The sequence below is a fragment of the Aulonocara stuartgranti genome (genome assembly GCF_965226115.1).
Source record: "Aulonocara stuartgranti genome assembly, chromosome: 5".
Lineage (NCBI taxonomy): Eukaryota > Metazoa > Chordata > Actinopteri > Cichliformes > Cichlidae > Aulonocara > Aulonocara stuartgranti.
Genome location: NC_138943.1, coordinates 14,508,974 through 14,531,727, shown reverse-complemented (window position 1 = coordinate 14,531,727; position 22,754 = coordinate 14,508,974). Strand labels below are relative to the sequence as shown.

The following is a 22,754-nucleotide window of genomic DNA, read 5'->3' as shown; positions in this document are numbered from 1 at the left end:
ACTGCTATGTCCTGCTGTGTCCTACATATCTTTACAATATGAATCCCACAGTTTACTGAAAAATTCAGTTATAATAACGAAGTTAAATCCATGGTATTACAAGAAAAGTGATGCTGTTAAAGAATAATTTAAATGGAAAGCTATAGAAGATGGTGGCCACTGTCTCTAAAAAGCCAACCAATAGCCAAAACAGGAAACAGATGAGCCAATCATTTGTTGCGCTTATGCATATGCAACAGAAGATGGTCATGACAGTTTCCACTGTATGGCTGGTATGTCTACATGCTATTGTGGCTAATATGGTAATTGGTTAGTACAAGTGAATGGTTTTTATATCCTAGTGACCATTAAAAGTGCAGATACATATTTGACTTTGGGTACCTACCTAAGCAGACACAATACAATGATTGTTGCTTGAGGAGACTGTATCAGGATATTCATGAGCCTGAGCTTTTGGTTCACAGGGATCATGTGTGTTCAAAATTCTTGAGCCATCCTTTATTTCTTTATAGAAAGGCTTAAGGGGAGAAAAGGTTGAAGTATGCCAAATTGCATAAGAACTGGACTGAAAATTAGTGGCAGCAGTCTTATGGGCCTGTTGCAATACCATCTTAAAAGCTTCTGATTGGTAACAGCTTCATTTTTCAGCATGGCAGTGATCCCAAACACTGCCAATGCAGTAAAAGCATCACCTGAGTGGAAAAATGCACAGCTGAACACCATCAGTCATGGATTGACCTCCCCAGAGAACTGGACCTCAGCATTATTGAAGCATTGTGGGATCATCCTGACAGAACAGAACAAATGGCAGGCATCTGTTTTTCCTTTATTTTTGCACTTGATCATTTACTTCAAATGTGCCCATTTCCCATTTTCTAGCAAAATGTAAAGAAATGATTGGCTTAAGACTGGTGCACAGTACTGTAGATGACTTTATTTGAAACGTTGGCCATGTTTGATATGAACATCTACCACTGCAACTATACATGACAGGAAATAAGGAAATGGATAGTAGATGCACTCTAAACTGTTATTATGTTTGCCTACTCTAATTTCTGTTTATTTCTTAAAGAAAATTAGATTTTCTGAATTCATTGAAGTTTATCTCATTGAAAGTACACAAATTTTAGCTTAAATTTTTACCTGTAGCTAATGTTACAACTGATAGCAGTATAACCTTAACAAAACTGTATAGTCAACTACATGGTTGATTTACAGGGTCTGACTGAAAATGTTTAATTTCCAGGCCTACTTGAAGACTTTGTTTGTTTGGTTTGTTTGTTTGTTTGTTTTCATCAGACAGTGATCTTTTTTTGGAACCTTGCAAACTGTAGTAAAGTAATTGTATCCTGTGCTTACACATCTCACTTGATTTGAGTGAAACGTTTCAATGCACTGTTTGGTGTTTTATTGGTCCATATATGTGAGTTTGAGATGTTATTAAAGTCAGACTTTATGTAACAGGATATTTTTGAGACTGGCCTCAAGGTGTTGTCTGCAAGAAAACAGTCGCATCAATCTCTGACTTTTCCTGTACTTTAAGGGAAATCCTCTCAGGCTTAAGCTTGACTTGACTGTGTTTGATGTAATTGCAGCAACCACACCACACTGATCCAACATACACAGCAGCCACTGCAGTGTGATTCAGTGCAAGTTCACTAAAAGTTAAAAACACATATGTGTCTGAGTGTTTTTCAGGCTGCAAGTGAAACTGATAATGAGTATGTGAATTAAATTAGTCAACTAATAATATTATAAAAAAAAAAAAGGAAAAAAAAGAAAAAGGAAACCAGTTATCTGCCATTTTGAAGTAACACATGGCAATATTTATTTGACTCTTAGGTTTCAGTTTTGTTCCAGTATAGCAGGGTACTTAGGAATTTAGACAGTGTGATTTCATGTCTTTCCAAAAGCAAACACACAAACAAAAGATATCCACTCATCTTCCTATAAAAGTATCACTGAGATACTGAGTATTGTTATTAGTGTATGTCACATAAAACCCACCTGAGTGCAGTCTCTGATGGAGCATTTAGCTGAGCTCAGTGAGCTGTGAAACGTGTGAAAACAGGTTAACTATTAAAAATGGTAATAAAAAAATACTAATACTACAATAATTATTCCTACTGCTACTACCGCTATTACAGCTACCACCACTACTAATAACTGACTGGGATTTTTTTCATACACTTGGTCATAACCAGGTTATTATCTTTTCTTGTTAGTTTCACCCTTTTATGGACTTTCCTGTCAACAAAGGTTTTGTTGCAGGCTGTAAACATGATTATTTATGTTGCAAAGTTAGACATTTTAACATGTGAGTCTGTGCCAACTAACTCACTTTAAAAGCCTGCCTTAAGTGGCCATTAGAGGGACTGCAGTTATTTTCTTCATGAATTGACTTCATTTTTCAGACCTGGAGGTTTTTGCTTGATTAAATTACATACATAAATATGTAATATATAAATGCTCACTTTTTATTTTTCCCCAGTTGCATAAATAACCTATGAACATAACCAAAGTTTTAGTCTGAAAAGTTAGGTTTTTTTTTCCTTTGTCTTTTCCTCTGCTCTTCCCATCTAAAAATTGTTGCAAGGCTCAGTTGCTGAGTGGATATTTTTTACATCAAGTGATTTATACCTGGTGAAATGTCAGAAAGGTGTGGGAAATGGACTCCTTGTTGCCAGTGACTTGGTCGTAATAGAATGAATGTTTTATTAAAATGAGCTGAAAAACCGATGTCACAAGACTTTTCCAGGAACATTTTTTTTATTTCGGTCTCCGTGGTTACTCCACGTGTCTTTGCTCTTTGGTGTTTCTATGGTGACGAACTTTTTTCTCTCCTCTCTTCCTCTTTCAGTGTCATCCAGCCTCCATTACCACTACCTATAGACAAGGTAAGAACAGAAGTATGTATGTGTGTGCGTGTTTTTGTTAGTGTTGTCCTGTCCCATGTCAAAGTGTCTCTCACTCACTCACATGTAGGGCTACACCTCAGAGAAGCATCTAAGAGTGTGTGTTTGTATTTCTAACACACATAAGTGGTCTTTAAACACACAGAGTGGACTTAGTCAGCTGACAAAGGAATGCAGAGATCCCTGCCAGTTGGTGCTGCAGCATTACAGAAATCCTTCATGTGCATCAAGAAGCAGGATTTCTTTTTTCTGCCACTGTACAGGCTGTGGTTTCACATACATTTAGATGTTTGTCCACTCAAGTTTAAAAAGAAATTTGTTATGTTCTCAGAGCTAGGATGTGACCTCTCTAAACTGAAGTCCCAATGCTTTTGGAGATCAACTATTTGTTTAGATTCATAATTAGGGGTGGGATTTATCAATTAAAATCGATTCTGGCTTGGATAACGTGATATCGATTTAGGGCTGCTCAATTAATCGAATTTTAATCACGATTACGATCTGGGCTTTCAACGATCATTAAAAATGACTGAGCCGATTATTAGCCCCTCCCTCATTTATCCGCGACACCTTAAAGGCCGGTCCGTGAAAATATTGTCGGGCATAAACCAGTCCGTGGCGCAAAAAAGGTTGGAGACCGCTGATTAAGAGGACCCGAGGGAAGCTCGGAAAGCTAAGCAGAAGTTATTTGGAGAGTGACTGCCGTTGGTTGAAAAGAGTTAAAAAAAAAAAACTTCAGTGGTGTTGCACACTATTTTATATTATTTTTTTAAAGTCATTGTTAACCCTTTAAAGCCGGTCAGAGCAGCATGCTCCGTTTTGCGTAACTATTTTTAAATCCCTGTAGAACCTGAACCGTGTAAGCTAGCGCAATAATTTGTTTTGCATATGAAACCGGAGGAGTTGTACTTACATCTGATGCCATCAGCTTGTCCTCGGTCACGGTTTCGTTCCACATATAGCTTTGCAAAAACTGCATAAAAAGCGCTTGCAGGAACAAAAACATAATATTCCAGAAACACGCTTTGCCGTTCCTATCAGCTGTTCGTAACACTTCCCACAGTGAAATGATGCACATGCTGTTTTCTTTGCAAATTTGCATCATAGGATTGTTTTTTGTTTTTCCTGCAGTATATAAAAATTGCTGTATCTCCAAAATAAAACTATGAAGACACTCAAAATAAATTTCCTGTGGTGGGAAACTATTTTTTGCAACTTTATTGTATTTAAAGTTTTGAGGGATAAACCTCTTAAACTTCTCCAAGTAGAAATATATGTAAACAAAACAAAAGCGATTTTCAATTTTTTTTGTAGTTTATTGCACTTTTTTGCAATTTATGTAATTACTATGCACTTAATGCATACATATTATTAAAATATGGGCTATAACAGTTGTATTGATGTATAGCAACTTGAAATGCTCCCACAAATGGCACTACAGCATGTAAAAAAAATAAATAAAAATAATATAAGCTCTGGTGGACTTGGTTCTATAGTAGGTCTTAAAGGGTTAAATAAATATCGTCAAATAATCGTGATCTCAATTTCAGTGAAAATAATCGTGATTATCATTTTTGCCATAATCGAGCAGCCCTATATCGATTCATTAAACTCCTGAATCGATTTTTAAATATAAATTTATTTTGCCTGAAATACCAGAATCTCAGGTTAAACCTCACAAAATTTCTACAACCACCAAACAGCTAAAACAGTAAATGACAGCAGGTACACTGATTCTGCACAAAGACGTAAACATAAAACGCAGACACAACGCATCCGAATCAGTGAGCTGTCGTCTTTCTCACCTGACGCACGTACGCCGACACGCCGTCGGGGCTGAAAGCCAACAGCTCACTGATTTTGAAGCGTTGGCGGGCACTTTGTGTTTACGTCCTTTTTGCGCTAGATTCTGAAGCTGCAGATTTTATCTCTCTCCAAACAATACTGACTGAACCAGCAGCCAAAGACGATCCAAACTACGCTTCACATTTCGCTTCACATAAACATCGTCACGAATTTCCTCTTACTTTTGCTGTTTTGCTTCCACCACGATAAAATCACACTTCATGTAGAGCTCTCTCTCTCAGGAATAGTTTCCCATCTAAAAATCTGTTTTTTGCATTATTCGCTTACTTATTACCCACCAGTCTACAGTCTGCTGGTTCTTTTTGGGTTTTTTTTGTTAACTAACTTCCGACAACAAAGCCTCATTTCTGCTGTTCAATACTGAACAAATGTAAACTTAAACTTAAAATTACGCAAAATTTCAAAATGCTTAGCTGTGTCTCTAATCAAACCTCTGTAACTTTGCTCTGCTTCACTTTGTTTTTGACTGCACAATATGTTTAAGGTCATCTGCTATAAAAACCCAGACCAGGAAAACCGCCTTCATGTTTTTCTGTGTTTTATCCTCAGTTACTTTGACACAAAGGAATCTGCTGTGATGCTCACACCTTTGATAAAGTCTCACAAGTGTCAGCTTTCTTTTTATAGATATAAAAAATATAGATATGTACTGATAAGTGATCAGAATTGTAATATTTCTGACTGCCTGAGGCAAAATTTCCCCGATTCGAATCAAATCGTGGATCGAATCGATGCGGGACCTTGTGAATTGGAATTGAATCAATTCTAGATGAAAAGTTATCTGTAACCTGTTACGAGTTCAAAAATTGGGGATGGAGACAAGAGAAAAAAACCACAATAACAACACTGGTCCGGCCGGGTTAAGTCAAACGATGATTTTAATGAACACACGCGTGGGAGATGGACACTTTTCTCTCACACGGCGCCTAAGCTACGACCTTGGCTCCCCGTTTTATCTGCTCCTGCTGAGATGGGACAGAAAACTCCAGCATGCTCTGTTCTCTTCTAATCAGAAAAATAAGGCGATGACTCTCTGCAAACAGTATTTCTTATAACATCATAAAACAATATCATTCATCCACAATAAATCAGCAGTCTAATGTAATGCAAATCAGTTTAACTAATGCAATAGTTATCAGCTTCTTCTAATTCAGGAGAATAATGCAAACTCAAACTACATAATAATTCACAATCTTTAGTTAGGGGTATAACATGGCATAAAATAATATTATAACGTAACAAACCCCTCACTAGAAAGATCCGTTATTTGCAGCATTTCACATTTCAGTTATTGATTTGGAAATTCATATCTATGAAAATCAATTCTAGCTTTACCAAAGTCTACATCAGCATGTGGAACACTTCAGACTTGCGTGACTCGACTTGCCATTGTTTATTTTAGTGTGCTTTAAAGTCTTCTCCTGTGTCTTCACGGTAAGGAGAGATGAAGGGGTGAATAAGCAGCTAAGTTGCTGAGCTGTGCTGTGACTGCACACATGCCTTGACTCCGGTTGTGTTTGGGTTAAATGGGATGGGTTAAAAAATGTTTTAATGTTTGAATTGTGTGTAAAAACTGCTTTTCACAGATAATGTCCATAATCCACACAGCGGGACATTATCTTTTATACAGTTGCACGGTTTAAATTTGGGCCAGCTTTGGTGGGATTTGCAATCCTGCAAATCTAACACTCAAAATTTGGTTTTCCCAATTTACAGTAATATTGGTCATTCCTGTCATGCTTCTTGGAATCTGCCTCTCCATGTGGGGTGAATTTCCAAGCCAAATTAAAAGATGCTAAAATTTGCAACACTGAAAGCTGCTGTTCCAGGAAGTCTCACAAACCTACACAGACAGGCATCAAAGAGCATGAATGAAGCCAAAAACAAAATACCCTGTACAATTTAAAGTACACTTTTTTTTTTCTACAAGTCAGGTGCTAAATTCAGTCATATAGACTTCTTTTAAAGTTCCAGAAGGAATTGAGGTTGATTCTTTAACCTCAGTGTTGTAACATTGGGAAAATTCCTTAGTACTGTAATTGGGAAATTTGCTGTTAGAGTTTAGCTGATAAATTGACTAGTACCAATGTATTGTATGTACACTACAAGATAATTTCTGCATATAAAAATATTGGAATTTATCAAGAGACTTTGAGCTTCCCACAAAGTAAAATCTTTAGATATATGAAAATATTGATTTTAATCAGTGGTTTTTGTTTTTTTTTTAATAGTGGGATTTCCTTAGAATAAAGTTTTGTCTTTTTTTATTTTCTTTTGGTTTTTTGCAAATAGTCATAAAATATTAGGAAAGTGCACAGATTTATGCTCAGTAAGGCAACACGGACCGTTTTGAGAATGTAAAAACCTGTACTGGTATCAAGAAGTTCCAGTAATAAGGTATCAACCATTTGAAAAAGAAATAAAAAAATGAAATCAGTAGAAATTACGAGCTTTAGTTGCTCTGGTTTGTTTTACAGCTACTTTGCAATTAGTTGAATTAGTCCGCATGCAACAGCTGGCTCCCAGTGCTGTGTTCACACAAGGGATAATTTATCATGTAATTTGAATGAACGAGTAAATCTTTGTCATATCATAACGAACACCTTTCTATAGTTTCCTGTACCACACCACATGTGATCATGTAGACACATGGTACTTTAACAAATTTATTTAAACACATTATATAGATGTAATGTAATGTAACTCTATGTGTCATACAGTGCAGTACCAGACTAATTGTTTACCCATAGTGTGTTGTACCAGGCTTCCTCTGTTGCCTCGCCCTGCTCTGATTCTTCCTCAGAGCAGCAAAGACTCAGTATAACCTGTCTGAGGAATGTAGGCTTGTGTGTGAGCACGCCTGAGAGGAGCTATGATTACATTTGAGCCATTCTTAAACATAGTTAAGTGTTCTAAAGCAGGATCCTCACATCTCCCAGGTCTCAACACACATAGTCATATGTGTGTGTGTGTGTGTGTGTGTGTGTGTGTGTGTGTGTGTGTGTGTATAAATGTATTAAACCTTATGTAGGTTAGCGCCACAAGTGTAAAAGGTGTTTTCCTCATTATGTTTTCATACTGGTAACAAACATAAAACATCGATAGCAAAGGGCATGCTGATTTGATTTGTACACATATATACAAGGATAAAAGAAAACCAGCTCACAGATCTATTATAAAAACCAACCAGCAGGAATAGCTGTGGACATACAAAGGTGACCATGCGGCTTTGATATTTCATGGTTAATCTGTTGTCTGACAACAGGAACATATTTATTATTTGCCTGTATTAAAATACTGTGTAAGTGTAAAGTCTGTGAGAAGCAAGCAGATGGAAATGGCTAACAGAAATCCAGCTGAGCGTAACACTAATGGACACTATCAGTACTCGTTATCAGTCACTCCTTAAAGTTTAATTTTCCACAGAGCTTTTCAGAATCGTGTTTATTGGCCAAATATATGTGCAGACACATACAGGGAATTTGGTTCCGGTAGATGGTGGCTCTCAAGCACAGCAATGTAAAACACACACACACACACACACACACACACACACACACACACACATACATACATACACAAAGCTGTGTAAACCAACTATAAATAACGAATCTAAACTTATATACATAAAATACAGAAATGAATGAGGTGTACATGAAATCTTTCTTCAGATGACTGGAGAACCTGAACATGTCAGTGTGGTTATTTGTAGGCTGTATTGAGTGTTTTCATCACTTTGCTTGCTATCACGCAGACCTATTTGAAATTTGACTAGATTTGTTTCGTTAAGGATTCTTTCGTTAAATTCAACAGCCTCCAACAACAAAAAGAAAAGCAGTACTAACTTTAACACTTTTTTGTGCTAAATATGTTTTGCTACTGGCAGTCAGTAGCAGATAGTTAGCATCCATTCTATGATACACAACTTAGCACTGACCCAGGCTTAAAGTGTGGAAAAGCATGGGGCTGTGAAGGTACTGCATGTAGGCCACCAGAAGTAAATTACAATAAATATGTTGTAAATTATACAACTTAAAAAAAACAAACAGAACTAAGAAGAATACACTACATTATTCATTTTCTGACCCGTTTTTGATACTGAAGTAATTTGTCATTATCAGAGGGAAAGCGGTAAAAATTAAGTTGTGGCTACAACAGTAACAGTTGCATAGATGCATAGATAAACATTACTGACTGACAAACAGATATTGAAATGAAAGTTATTAACGGAGAGTCGTTCAGAGAATTCTGAAGCTCAAAGTGAGTCAATAAAAGCAGAGAATTATATATTTCATGTCATGTTTTAATGATCAGAGATGTAGTCAGACAGAAGTGGACACTGTTCCTGTGCTCTGTCTTCATGTATGTTTGTTGTTGTATGTTAAGGTCAGCTTACTCTTTAACCTTTGGTTTTTCAGCTGTTTATTGACTCCTTGCATTCAAACAAAAGGCTGAATGAGTCTCAGACAACTGTCAGCATGTTTCCATGGTTTGTATTTGTGTTCGTTTTTTAGGTTGCAGCCAACACTCCCAGTATGTATTCTCAGGAACTGTTCCAGCTCTCCCAGTATCTACAGGTAACACACTGACACCTACTGGACATATTTGAGAACTACACTAACAATAATGAGTCTGAAATGTGATTGTGCTTCTCCTTATTTTCTTATTTATATAAATATGTACAAACACAGTTAAACTGGTGCTTGCTCACATACAAATAATCATGGTGAGCCATAAGTTCAGGCTTCGGACTGCTCTAAACAGCTGGTTTATGGCTGTTTTTGCACCATCTATATGATGCCATGCAGAGGGATATCCTTCATATAGTTATCAGGCTTGAAGGCTCCACCCACCTGCTGGTCAACCCTTGTGTTTACCAACAGGAGCCAATCAGAAGAATGCAGGCTTACTCTGTTACACCCCAAAGGACTAAAGTTATGAAGCTGGGAAATGAACAGAATAGGTCTGCTTTAACAAGACAACATTGGTAATGTGAAGACTTGACAGGAGTATTTCTCTGATGTGAAATTGATGTGAATTTTTATCTGATAAAAAAATAGATTACATAATGAAAAGCATACATCAGAGGTCATTACTAAAAACCAACTTTCTATAAAGCACAAAGAACTGAAATGAAGAATACATGTTTAAATTATTTCTAAAGGAAGAGTGAAAAAATCTGATTACTGGTTTTGTTTTTATTTTTAATTTTTATGTTATCCGTTTTTAGCTACAATCACTTAAGATTGTAGCTAAAAACGGAACCATGTATAATATTATCATAAATGTTGATGCACTGTACCAGAGTTGGCTTAGAACTAATCTGCATCCTCATTCCCTCGGAAGGTTCCAAGCAAAGATTACAATAAACCGCAAAGAAAAAGCAGCTAACTGAAGTTAACTGGTGCACTAATATTAGTGGATAAAAATCAGACATTGTCATAAATAACTGTGTAAGCTTTTGTTTGTGCTGAGTTATTTTTCATCGACGACCTCCCTCTCACTCTCTAGGAGGCCTTACACAGAGAGCAGATGTTGGAGCAGAAGTTAGCCACTCTGCAGCGTCTGTTAGCCACCACTCAGGAGGCCTCAGAGAGCAGCTGGCAGGTAGGAAATAACACGTTTCATTCTTCACAAGTTGAGGAACAAGTGCAGCTGTGATCATGCTTTCTGGCAGCTCAGCATTTAGTCTTTTTAGTAACATATAAGTATAGTGTTTCCCACAAATCACAAATATGAGCACAACAAAATGAGGCACAGCACTTTCATTGGTTATTTAATAATAGAGCCTATATAGAGTTGTGAACTTGGATTCACCTCGAGTTTGCAACATCATATCTAACTGCTCATATTTAATCAGGGTCATTTAGTACACTACGCTGCGATTAGTTAAACTAATTTGTGTTGTTTTCATCTATAGATGGTATCTAATGTGATAAGGACTGCTGTAAACTAAGTGTGTGTCTCCTACAGGCTTTGATTGATGAGGACCGTCTTCTCTCCAGGCTGGAGGTGATGGGCAGTCAGTTACAAGCTTACTCTAAGGTATACATACACATAAAAAAATGGCTGCATACTTCTACAATGAATCAAAGCAAAGTTAAAATGATCATCGCATTTTAAAATTCTCTTTCAGTCCCAGACAGAGGAAGGGATCCGTAAGGAACTCTTGGCTCTTCAGGAGGACAAACACAACTACGAGACAACGGCAAAGGAGTCTCTGAGGAGAGTTCTGCAGGAGAAGATTGAGGTGGTCAGGAAGCTGTCAGAGGTGGAGGTACAATACACATGTGTATATGGTATGCACAGAATGAAACTAATTAAAATTTCTAAGCTTAACATTTGGTGCCATCTCTGCTGTTGTGCAGCGCACGCTCAGTAACACCGAGGACGAGTGCACCCACCTGAAGGAGATGTCTGAAAGGAGTCAGGAGGAGCTGAGGGAGCTCGCCAACAAGTACAACGCGGCCGTTAATGAGATCAAAGAGCTCACTGACAAAATTAAGGTAACCGTCAAGGAAAAATTATTTATTTTCCTGCAGCATTACTTTATTTTAGAACAAGTTTTATTTAAATGTGTTTTTGGGAGATATATTTAGAATAAAATTATCTACAAATTCAGTAGAGGGAATCTGTGCTCATTTTAAGCTCATTTTGTGTTTTATCCTTAGACTCTGCTAGAGCAGCTTTGCATTATTTATAGTTCAGAATAATCCTTATTTATCAAAAATGGGAGCTGTGTTTTATGTAGCATATAATCTTTTTTTCTATTTGCTTTCTCCCCATTTCCCTCCTTATTCCACTTTTTTTTACCCTTGTCTTTGTCCTCTTCTGTTCCTTCCTTTGGCTAACCTCTCCTACGTCCTTTTCTCCTCCTCCAGGCTGCAGAGGGAAGACAAGAGGAGCTCACTCAGCGGGGCGCGACAGAGAAGAGGGAGTTGGAACTACGGATTGAGGAAATGGAGGAGAAGGAGCAGGTTCTCCAGGCTCGCATCGAGGCTCTGCAGGCAGACAATGACTTCACCAATGAGAGGCTCGCTGCCCTGCAGGGTACAAACACACGCGCGCGCACACTTCAATTCATGTGGCATTACACAGACTTGGACGCTTAATCCAATCATATGGTTGCGTAAATCAAAGCTTGATCCCAAAATGTAATAAAAGCAACTGGACAGCAACTTCTCATTCAGGAGGAGCTCAGAGTTGATCTGCTACTTGCAATTAGACATCTGAGTGTATTTAGGCATCCGATTAGGATGTTGGATCTGTTTTGCAATAGTTAATGGAGAAAATGACAAAAAGTGTATTTTGACTAAATTGTGAGGAGGTCATATTACTGTAGTATGAGACAGGTGGCTGGTCAAAACAATTTATAACAAATGAAAGGTCTCCTTTTTACCTGTGCTTTAATAACATGCTCATCCTCTAGTCATAATCCTTTTCGCAGCTTAAAAAATGCCAGCCCTCTCGTGTACTTTGTGGTCCAGTAACTTAGAATATTTATAAACATCATAGCCAATTTCAGTTTTGTACTGAATGACCTGGTTAAACTCATGATAGGTTGGATACATTAAATGATGGTTTTTCAGTCACCTGGTGATCAATCTGCATCATCTGCATCTTTACAACTATACACAGAGCAAACACACTGTCCTATTTAACCCGCTGGCATAGTGATCCCTTTACGCCAGTCACTTTAATAACATAGCGCCTCTTGTGCAGGTCAGATCATGTCTTCGACCTGTGCTCGGACTTCCTGTCAGTCAACACTTCTCTCTGCTTTTGTTGTTGTTGTTGTTGTTGTTGTTTACAGTGCGGTTAGAACAGCTACAAGAGAAAAGCATTAAAGAGAACAACAGTCTGGGTGAGTCCACATGTCCTGGGTTTGCGTCATCTGCATCACCGTCTGTTTGTGTATCTCTATCACTTCCTCAGCCTCCACTAATGATGCATGACAGCTTCCTGCATGATTTCCATGTAATTTCCTGTTGCTTGCTGCTCTTATCACTGAACTTCTATCTGTCTGTCACGGGAATCTGGGTGTCTTCTGTTTTCGTCTTGTTTATGGTAGCATGACATCCAGCCTTCGGGTTTCCATTTCCTCCGGTAGTTTATATCTTGGTGCAGGAACTGAAGCGTTCAAATAAGTCCTGAGAGTATTCAGAAAGTGTCATCTTTTTCCACGTTTATAATCAGAAACATAAACACTGAGATAAAATGACCTAAATTTAAGTTTTCAAATATTAGGAAGGTTTATAATAATTAGTTTTAGGTGATATTACTTATAGAAATACGATGTTACACAGCAATATTACTGGGGGGTTAACAGGAAGTTAAAATAATTTATCAGGAATATATCCAGTTTTGAAAATCAGTGGAGAATATATTGGGCATGGTTGTCAGGCTCAGTTGCAGCCCTCTCCTCTTATACAGACCTATTATATGAAAAGTGGCTGCACATGAGCGCACCCTGCAGCATTATTGACTAACTCATAAGTCACCAGAAATGGGAGCTGTAGGACCAGCATCATTTATGCTTATTACAGTATGAAATATAGCAAATATTTCCAACTTTGTAAAGGTTGTTCTTATTATTCCAGTTATGACTTATTTGAATAAGTAAACAAATAGTAAAGCTTTACACTGCATGTTAAAACAAATTAGGGGATTAAGGCACCGCACACTAGCTGCATCCATCATACAGTATGTGGGTTCTTGTGCAAAAAAACGTTGTGGTCATTTTCCAGAGATTTTTACGGTTCGCTCACCAATAAAGCAGCTCAGTTTTATAGTGTAACTACATATATCTCTACAATGATTCCAGCTGATGTAAGATGTTGCACTAGGCAACGAGAATAGAGGGAATAGAGGCGAGTTCAGAATTGATTGAGCAACTTGAGCAAAAAACTTTCTTTGTTTGTTTCTCAACTCTTCAGCTGTGATTCTTCTGATGCCATTAAGAAATGGAGGGGAAGCTTGATGATGCCCTTAAATGGCAGCTTGAGCTGTTTGGTTTAACTTTGCTGTGAGATAGTGAGAGGAAGAAAAATGTCGTTTGGAGAAAAGTGAGCGAGATAGGGTTATTATTATTATTTTTGGTACATTCTGAAACTGGGAGTTGAAATGTGAAAGTGGGTCTCTGACGAACAGGTAAAAAAATATGACGTGAAACTAAGGCGAGTAAATATTTTACCTAAAACAACCAAAGGTTTGCTGATGCTGTGGCTCTGGTGATCTGAACTTTAATTTATGTTAAATTAGTAGTTTTTACCCCTCAGCCGTAAAAGGCTGATGAGGTATTGTTGTCACACCGCCTAAAGCGTTTTCTTTTTAATGATTGTTCAGGGGTACATCTTTTCCTTAGGGATTAATAAAGTATTCTGATTCTGATTCTAAAGTCTTTTGAAGCCAAAGTGTTTCATGTGACCTTCAGTTTCAGCTCTGTGTGAAGCCCGTAGGATTTGTACAAGGCTTCATGTCCTTTAAATAGCTCGATGGTCGGTATATCCACTGGTGATAGTGATGGAAGTTTTTTTTCTGGGGCTTTTTGGATAATCTGGGCTGTTTCTCTGGTTTCCAAACTGTCCACTGCTTTGTTTTTCTTCCTGTGGGGGGAAAAGTAGCCTTGGTCACTGATTGACTTCTGGTCATTGAATGCCTGACAATCTGAACATGAATGCTGCGGGTGACTGCCTCACTGCACACCTCGCCACAGTAATCACCTTATGACGGAACCCGCCATCATTTAGACTCTGTGCTCAACATTTCTGGTGACATTTCGACAAAATCGTCTATATCTGATCTGGTCACATGACAGATGTCGTCACTGTCCCCCACGGACCAGTAGAGGAGCTTGTCGAGGACAGAGATTCCACACAGCAGATACGCGAGAGCCAGGAGGAAGACGATGATGAGGAGGATACAGACACCGATGATGGTGCAGTTGGGGAAGATGGAGATGGTGCAGTTGGGGAAGATGAAGATGCTGATGGTAGTTTAATTATCATAATAATAAACTATTTAATTTATATCTAGGCTTGTTTTTTAAAAAGGTTTTCCTTCACAGAATTAACAAAACAAAATGCTATTGTAATACAAATAATTAGAAAAGCATTTAGGGAATAATTTGCTCTTGATATTATTTGGGGGGGGTTCCCCAGGTTTTTAGATTTTTATTTTTTTTATTTTTTTATTTATTCATTTATTTTTTTTAACATTGATCTTTATTTTAGGATACAGACAAACACTTTCTAATTTAAAAATGCATTTTATTTTTTTAATCACTCCTTTAAACCCTCTTAGTGAGGAACTAGTTTTACCTAGTAATTTATGAGTGCAGAGTGACCTTAATCCCGTTCAAATCTGCCATCTCTAATTACTCCAACCAGGAGATCATGTGCTTGGTTTGGTTTCTGTCCTCTGGCAGGATTCAGGATTCAACTGAACACTGCCTTCTGGGCCAGTCGATCAATGCTTTTTCTGTTCATGGGTTTGCATACTGTGTAATGACACAATATCTCCTAAATTGGTGCCCACAGTGGTCCAAAATGTGTTGGATTTTTTCCCCTTTCCGTTTCTTTTTTTAATGAAGTGGGTTAAGATCACAGACACTATCCAAGTTTTTGTTTTTTGTTTTTTTTAAACAACAGCCAGTTAAACATTCCTGCCACATCATATTACGCATGACTATCCTCCAGTTTTCTTGAAATAACCTATTTCAGACGGTGATACTTTACTTAAAATGAGCCTCATATTTTGCACATTTAAATGATAACTTGTTTGATCCGAGCCTTGAATTCAGTTTTTGTGATTTGTTAGAATTTTGGGAGTTAAACTGTATCATCTTTTTGATTTCACTTTGTTTTGGTAAAGTCTCTACTTAGATGCAAAAATGAGGTGGAATTATTATTATCATTATTATTATTTCTTCAAAGTTCGAGCGGACTTGTGAAAACTGTTGGGCTGGTTAACTCGTTATTTCTTGTGCGTGATGTTGAAATGAAAACTTGCTGGGAGGCTTTGTTTCCTGTCTGCTGTTTGCTTGTCCACATCTTGTCTGATGTGGTATCTGTCCAGAACCTTTGTGTTATAACTTTCTGTCTGAAGAGACGAATTTTGGCTTTAATTTCAGCTCCATCCTTTTATTGTGCATCTATCTGTCCTCATAGTTCTCTGTAAATCGTTCTTTCATGCATTCTACCTGCTTCTACCTGTTTGTCCGTCATGATTTCTGTCTTTGGTTCTACCTGTCTGGTCTAAAACCGGGTTGGGTCTGGAGAGCCAATTCTCCACTGGATCCTGTTCCAGATTTGTCGATCCTTAAGGACAATGTTTTGTGATTCTGCTTATCTAATCCAGAACATTAAGTTTTATGGTCTGCTCTTCAGTGTGCTTATATTGGCTACACGGGCACAAGCACGTGGGATGCAGTAAACCCACTTGTCTTGCAGTTCAATATAATATTGCAATAAAACCAGTTTAGAATCAGGACAAATTTTTAAAAAAAAAAATCAAAATCAAGAAATTCAAAAAAATTGTATCGATCTGCGTTAAATCCATGGTTCAATTTACCCTGGCATTGATAAGCAGAATCAATAAAATCGAAAAGAAATACCGGGCTCTGCTCTGATAGTCTTAATAGTAATGTCAGTTCTCTGTGTTTCTATCAGACAACTGTCATGTTAACAACAGCGGAGGAGACTCGACTAGAAACCAACAATTAATTGACTGTCCGCGTGAGTACAAGCATCCATTTCTGCTGTACACCGAAACACTTTTTCCTCATTATTTCCTTTACTTTCTTCCCACGGAGGCCAAACAATGCCAGGAGAAGCCAAATGAAACTGTCAGAGCGCTTAAGTCATAAAATGAAAAGCACAACATTTAAGTTATACTTAGGCAAATTTTATTTTGTTTTCCTCAGAATTATAAGATCTGGACACTAACATTTAATAACTAAAAATTTCTTCCACTAAATTCCAATAATACCATAATATCCCACTTTGTAATGATTTTAAAAATTCTAAATTTCGAGATGTGATGTAATGAAATCTACATTTTTCTTACTCATTCTTCACATGCCTTAACACATCATCGCATCCTTGGATTTTCCTGGTTTAAAGTTGTTTCTGTTCTTGCTCATTCTTCTTTACTTAACTAGTGAACTGTGATTAAATCTTTTGGATGAAGATTGTTTTTCTTTAATTGGATGTTTCTTCAGAGCAGTTTTATTTTGTGTGAAACAGGCTGGTAAAGAGTATTCTGAGAAAACTGCAAGTGTTCTTTTCATAAAGATGGGCTAAGCAGCATAAACTTTTTAAGGTTGAGTAGTATTAAGTGTAGTATTTAAACCTTAAGCAGCCAAACTATTTTATGCAGATATAATTGTTTAATGGCTATGTTTGTGTTTTCATGGTTTCAATCAAATGTTCTTTGCTGCTGTGGGTCTTTTAGTTTGTTCACTGCAAAATATCATGTAGTACAAAGTAAAGAATAAAAATAAAGTATGATTTTAAAACAACACAAGAAACAAAACAACATCGATTTCTAGCACAATTTTCTATTATCCTTGCCACACCAAAGGATGATCTCTTAAAGAAAAGTTGTAGATAAGGTTGGGCGATATGTAAAATTTTTCCAGTCCAATAACCGATGATAGGCGATATATTCATGCAGGTGACTTTTTTTTATTGGCGGAGCAATGTGATTATGCACAGACTGATTTGCGTGTTTAGAATTTATACGTTTTGTTTGGAGGGAATATTCTACCTTCTTTTCACTGCGGCCACAGTGATGCGGACGCTGCACCGGTCCATCGTGGTGAAGAGAGTGTAAAAGCGAAGCTCTCAATTTACTGGTCGATCTACGTCCCTATCCTCACCTATGGCCACGAGCTGTGGGTAGTGACCGAAAGAACGAGAGCGCGGATACAAGCGGCGGAAATGAGCTTCCTCCGAAGGGTGGCTGGTCTCTCCCTTAGAGATAGGGTGAGAAGTTCGGCCATCCGGGAGGGGCTCAGAGTAGAGCCGCTGCTCCTCCACATTGAAAGGAGCCAGCTGAGGTGGTTCGGGCATCTAACAAGAATACCTTCTGGGTGAGGTGTTCCGGGCATGTCCCACTGGGAGGAGGCCCCGGGGCAGACCCAGGACACGCTGGAGAGATTATATCTCTCGGCTGGCCTGGGAACGCCTTGGTGTTCCCCCGGATAGGCTAGAGGAGGTGGCTGGGGAGAGGGAAGTCTGGGCTTCTCTGCTCAGGCTACTGCCCCCACGACCCGGCCCCGGATAAAGAAGAAGATGGATGGTTTTTTTCTGATGAAAAAAAAAACAGTCTATACTACTCTGCAAGAGCGACATCTTGTTTTTCTGTCAGCAGCAGCACATGAAATTTACCTCACTGCAGCTGGTACAGACATGAATGAGCTCTCTTTGTGATTATTCCTAAAATCACAGCACAGCTGTTGTTTTTGACTGTTGTGAATGAAGAGAGCAAATATGTGTTATTGGGAAGATTAAGTTAAAGTGTTAATACCATTTGTCAGATCATTTGAGCAGGCTTTAGCTGAAAAATTGTGAAACTAGAGGTTCATCATGAGGAACCAGGACCCACCTAAGCCTTAATTTCAGTTTTATTTTTCATGGTTCTGTGAGAATAATTAGATTACATTTGGAGCCTGGTGATGTTTCACTGACCAAATGTTCCTGCATATTGAACTCTTTCTTCCTCTTTTTTTAAAAAAAGCCCACACATATATATTGTTTGCTTTGATTTCCTTATGGCATCTTTTATTCTTCTTCTCCTGGAGCAGTGTTTTTTCCTGCATGCTGCTTTTATGACTTTTCACTAACGTGAAACAGATTTTTTTTTGCTCCCTTCTATTTTTTTTCCCCCCTCGTCTTCCTTCTCTTCTAGTTTCTTCAATTCACATAACTTTGGAAATTTTACCTTTTTACACATTGACCATGTCTTCACTCATACCAGAAACAGATTGAGTAGCAAGTGTGTGAAAACATTTGAGGAAACATCATCCACTGTGGAATTTTTATTGCTGCTGTACCTTGTCGGTTGATTACATTTACTGTCAGCTGTCAGCCACATTCTGGTGTGGTTTATAATGCACAGATGGAGATTAAGACTTTAGATCAGTGGTTCTTAACCTGGGTTCGATCGAACCCTAGGGGTTCGGTGAGTTGGTCTCAGGGGTTCGGCAGAGCCTCCACCGTGACATGCACCGCTCATTTTGTGCACCAATAAAAAACATATCTATGTCTTGAATTTGAAAAAAATCATATTTTATTTTTCACTAAAGAGGGGTTCAGTGAATGCGCATATGAAACTGGTGGGGTTCGGTACCGCCAACAAGGTTAAGAACCACTGCTTTAGATGAAGCTTTAGTTTTAAGGTCATTTGGAATTGATTGAAGTGAGCTGTGTTAATTTTGTAGTTTAATTTCACATTTATTGTGTGAACAGCTAATAACAGCTGGTAAGCGTAGTTTGGCTTTTTCAAGGGTCTCGATTGCATTAAGTATTTATTTTTTATTAACTTTATTTCCACATTTGAATTCAGTTAGTTTTTGCTGTACAAAAATGTCATTGGATTTATCATACTGAATGTAAGGATACATAAGTGAGATGTCACTGCAGTAGTGATTAATTACTTCAAGCTGTCAGCTGGTTCAGTGTTTTACACGTTTTTTCCTGTCGTCTGATAATTGTGTTAAAATGATTCATCTCTGATTCAGCTGTTCAGTTTGAGAAGTTTGAAATAAAACATTACTTTTTCTGAATTTGTATACTAACACTTTTACTAACCAACTGCTAATCCAGCTGATAATGGTGGCAGTCAGATTTTATTTTCTGACTTTTTTTAAACTGATTCCTTCTGGTTTTCTGTTTTTTTTCTCTCTGCAGCTGTCATAGAGCTAAAGAAGACCGTCAGTGATTCACTCCACAAACTGGCCAACTTTGATGGTAAGTTAATAACTCAGTTTCTTTTGGATTTCTTTTGTTTTTTGAGTCCTGATATAGATTCATCCATGAACAAAAGCAAGCTAAATGGATTGCTGTTTTTTAAAACCTGAACTGAAATTTTCACCCTGATGTTTCTGTTGAAGTGATGGACGCCCACTTACAGAACAACCAGACGGCGGGAGATGACATCCTGACCAGCCCTGATCGACTCAAAGGTAGAGAACACACCAGAGTTAGAAATTAGGTTTTATGATATTGTTTTATTTTTTTTAAATGTTCAGTTTTAATGATCCCAAAATTACATTTGATTTAAGTAGAAGTATAAATCTACCTGAACACTGCATGTGTTCCAGCTGATTAAAGTAATTTATTGGTTTTGAATTTGATGGCACGAGTAAATGTTGACTGTCAAGTGATTACACTGTAGTTTTTTAGTTAGTCCTGGCTGATGTGCATGTTTGTTTTCGTGTGTACGTCCACAGGGAATCAGATGGATGCCAAAGAGTCAGACATGTCCGACACTCTGAGTCCCAGCAAAGACCGCAGCAGTGACGACACGTCAGGTCAGTGAAAACACCCATACATTCTTGCTCATCGGTTTAAGTCTAATTTTGGCAATTCCAAAATTTGTCTTGTGTTTTCTCAGTTTTACTGGAAAGGTTTTTCTTTTCCACCTAATTTCGAATAGCGTTGACATCTGTTTAAAGTTTAGCTGTTCTGTCTCACACTGTCTGCTCTTCAATCTTTAATTAATCATAGAGTAGCTTTACAAATTACTGAGAATGTTTAGATTTTTTCCTGAGGGTCATAAATGAGTTGCCTGAAAGAGATTTGTGTTATGTATCTTTTAAAATCGCTTGTTCTCTCTAGCAGTTTATTATGTCAGTATCTGATTCGCCTTGAAACTGCTGGAGTATAGATCCTAAAGCAGCCACAGGAGTTTTACGCGTTTTTGTGTGTTTCAGATGGAAACATGAACGACCAAGAGCTGAATGAACCCCAGAACAGAGTAGCTCTGCTCAAAGGTAACTGTGGCCGTGCACCTGTGATCATAAACCCCAAAACACCGGGCCGCCCAGTTTGATTATTGTATTTAACTGACCATTAGGAAGATGTTCAGCTGTGCTGGTCCCTGAAGGGCCTGGTGTTTTTTACATTTTAGAGTTTGTGTCTACAGACTGTATAAAAGGCGGATGAAGCGAAGCTTGAAGTGCCTTAAACTCTCACCCCTGCTAATGGCCAGCAGGGGGTGCCTTTGGGTGCAATAAGAAGTCTAGGTGTATTAAATATGAGTGGGGGAAAAAGGCCTCATTGCCATGACCTGTGACCTCAGTAAACTATTTCCTGCAGTTTGTGGTCTCAGGCGATATTTTAAATAAGCGCATTTTTTAAAGCTGGGATTGCATTTACTTATGTCTAATATACACATGTAAATCTGAATAACTGAACCAGGACGTCATAGCAACTTCATCCGTCTTTTCAATAAAATATCTACTAGCTACTATCTAGTCAGCTGGACACCCCCCACCGCCCCCACCCACTACACTCCTGACTGACTGAATAAAATAGTCCAGTCAGTTATGTTCAGTAAGTTGATATCCACACTGCCACCGTGTGCTCAGTCATTTATTCATATATGTATTTATTGAACAGTGAAGAAGTTAAGTCTGGAAAGTTCCTGTTTTTTGAATAAAAATACAGATAATTTGTAGACCCTGACTTTGTCATTGAATAATAATAATAATAATAATAATAATAATAATAATAATAATAATAATAATAATAATAAATAAATAAATAATGTACTTAACATTTTGTATGTGTCTGTGGTTAGATGAGCTACATCGGGCCGGTCTAGAGCCTGGAGACACGGAGCAGGTCATCCACCATCTCCACAGAGAGCTTCTGGAGGCCCAAGAATTAGCCAACACCGGCAAGCAGAAATGTCTAGAGCTACAAGGTAACAGTGTTCTCACAATGCTGTGGATTATATTTTATAATTAGAATTTTAATTATAATTAATAGCTCGCAAACTTTGTTTGAATTAAAGTTTACCTCATACATTTTTACTACAGTATTGTTGAGTTTGTGAGATTACAGTTCTTGCCCTGCATCGCTTCAATTATACGTTGCATGAAAATATAAAAGAACAGTGGTATAAACATAATGACTGTGTGACTCTTGGTGTGCAGCTCTGTTGGAGGAGGAGAGGAGGAGTAACTCTCAGCTGACTGAGGAGTCGACCAAACAGATCCAGTTCTTGCAGAGTGAGTGAATACAGAGAAAAATATGTACTATAGATTTGTATCAATAAGTATTTAGCTGCCACATCTCACTTCCTATGTGCTTGTGTGTTTTTAGCTCAGCTTGGGAAGCTTCAGGCTGACATGGAGGCACTGAGGGAGCAGAGGGAGAGCACCATCTGTAGCACCAGAGAGGAGCTTTACTCTGCCCAGGAGGAGGTACCTCTTCACCTACTGTTGCTTCCAGTTCTTCATCATAACTCTTCCTTACTTCTCTTCCATTCTGTCTTGAAACCTCTCTTGGCTAATGTGTAACATGTCAGACTCTTCATGGACTCCAGGGTTTGAGTGGGTCATTAATAACCCTTTAAAAGTTGAAATTGCTAATAACAGCTTAAAAAAAACTAACTAAAAAAACTGAACTAAAACTAATAAAAGGGAAAATTTTAATTAACTGAAATAAGACAACAAACTGAAACAACATTGTGTGCAATTAAAAATATTCAGGGAATGTCTTTGGGTTTACTCAGTCTGGTTACATTTTTTTAACACACAAGTCCTCAGGAGGTTTTAGTGCATCTTACTAGGGGTGCAACGATACACAAAATTCACTGTTCAGTTCAATACTTTGGTGTCACACTCCGATACAATTTTTTTTTTAATTTGTCATTTATTGAAATTATAAATATATATTTTAACTCAAAAGTACAGTTTTTAAATTTAATGCTGAAACAACAAAATAATTTTAAAAAAATCTA

The 22,754-nt window shown here is 37.8% G+C and overlaps 1 protein-coding gene across 7 annotated transcripts in view; it reads left to right on the top strand.

The window, feature by feature from the left end:
* The window catches only part of slmapa (sarcolemma associated protein a), an 87,131-nt gene that overhangs the window by 48,546 nt on the left and 15,831 nt on the right, over positions 1-22,754 (top strand). For 3 of the 7 annotated variants that reach the window (XM_082534915.1, XM_082534916.1, XM_082534921.1), the window contains 17 exons: positions 2,861-2,897; positions 9,296-9,358; positions 10,293-10,388; positions 10,755-10,826; positions 10,918-11,058; positions 11,150-11,287; positions 11,663-11,831; positions 12,595-12,645; positions 14,599-14,772; positions 16,451-16,516; positions 19,694-19,753; positions 19,897-19,968; positions 20,236-20,316; positions 20,719-20,778; positions 21,588-21,713; positions 21,946-22,020; positions 22,115-22,215. In XM_082534915.1, the coding sequence (XP_082391041.1) occupies positions 2,861-2,897; positions 9,296-9,358; positions 10,293-10,388; positions 10,755-10,826; positions 10,918-11,058; positions 11,150-11,287; positions 11,663-11,831; positions 12,595-12,645; positions 14,599-14,772; positions 16,451-16,516; positions 19,694-19,753; positions 19,897-19,968; positions 20,236-20,316; positions 20,719-20,778; positions 21,588-21,713; positions 21,946-22,020; positions 22,115-22,215 (1,582 nt within the window). The remainder of the gene's footprint in view (positions 1-2,860; positions 2,898-9,295; positions 9,359-10,292; positions 10,389-10,754; positions 10,827-10,917; positions 11,059-11,149; positions 11,288-11,662; positions 11,832-12,594; positions 12,646-14,598; positions 14,773-16,450; positions 16,517-19,693; positions 19,754-19,896; positions 19,969-20,235; positions 20,317-20,718; positions 20,779-21,587; positions 21,714-21,945; positions 22,021-22,114; positions 22,216-22,754) is intronic. The other 4 variants (XM_082534918.1, XM_082534917.1, XM_082534919.1 and 1 more) reach the window with 4 other exon arrangements.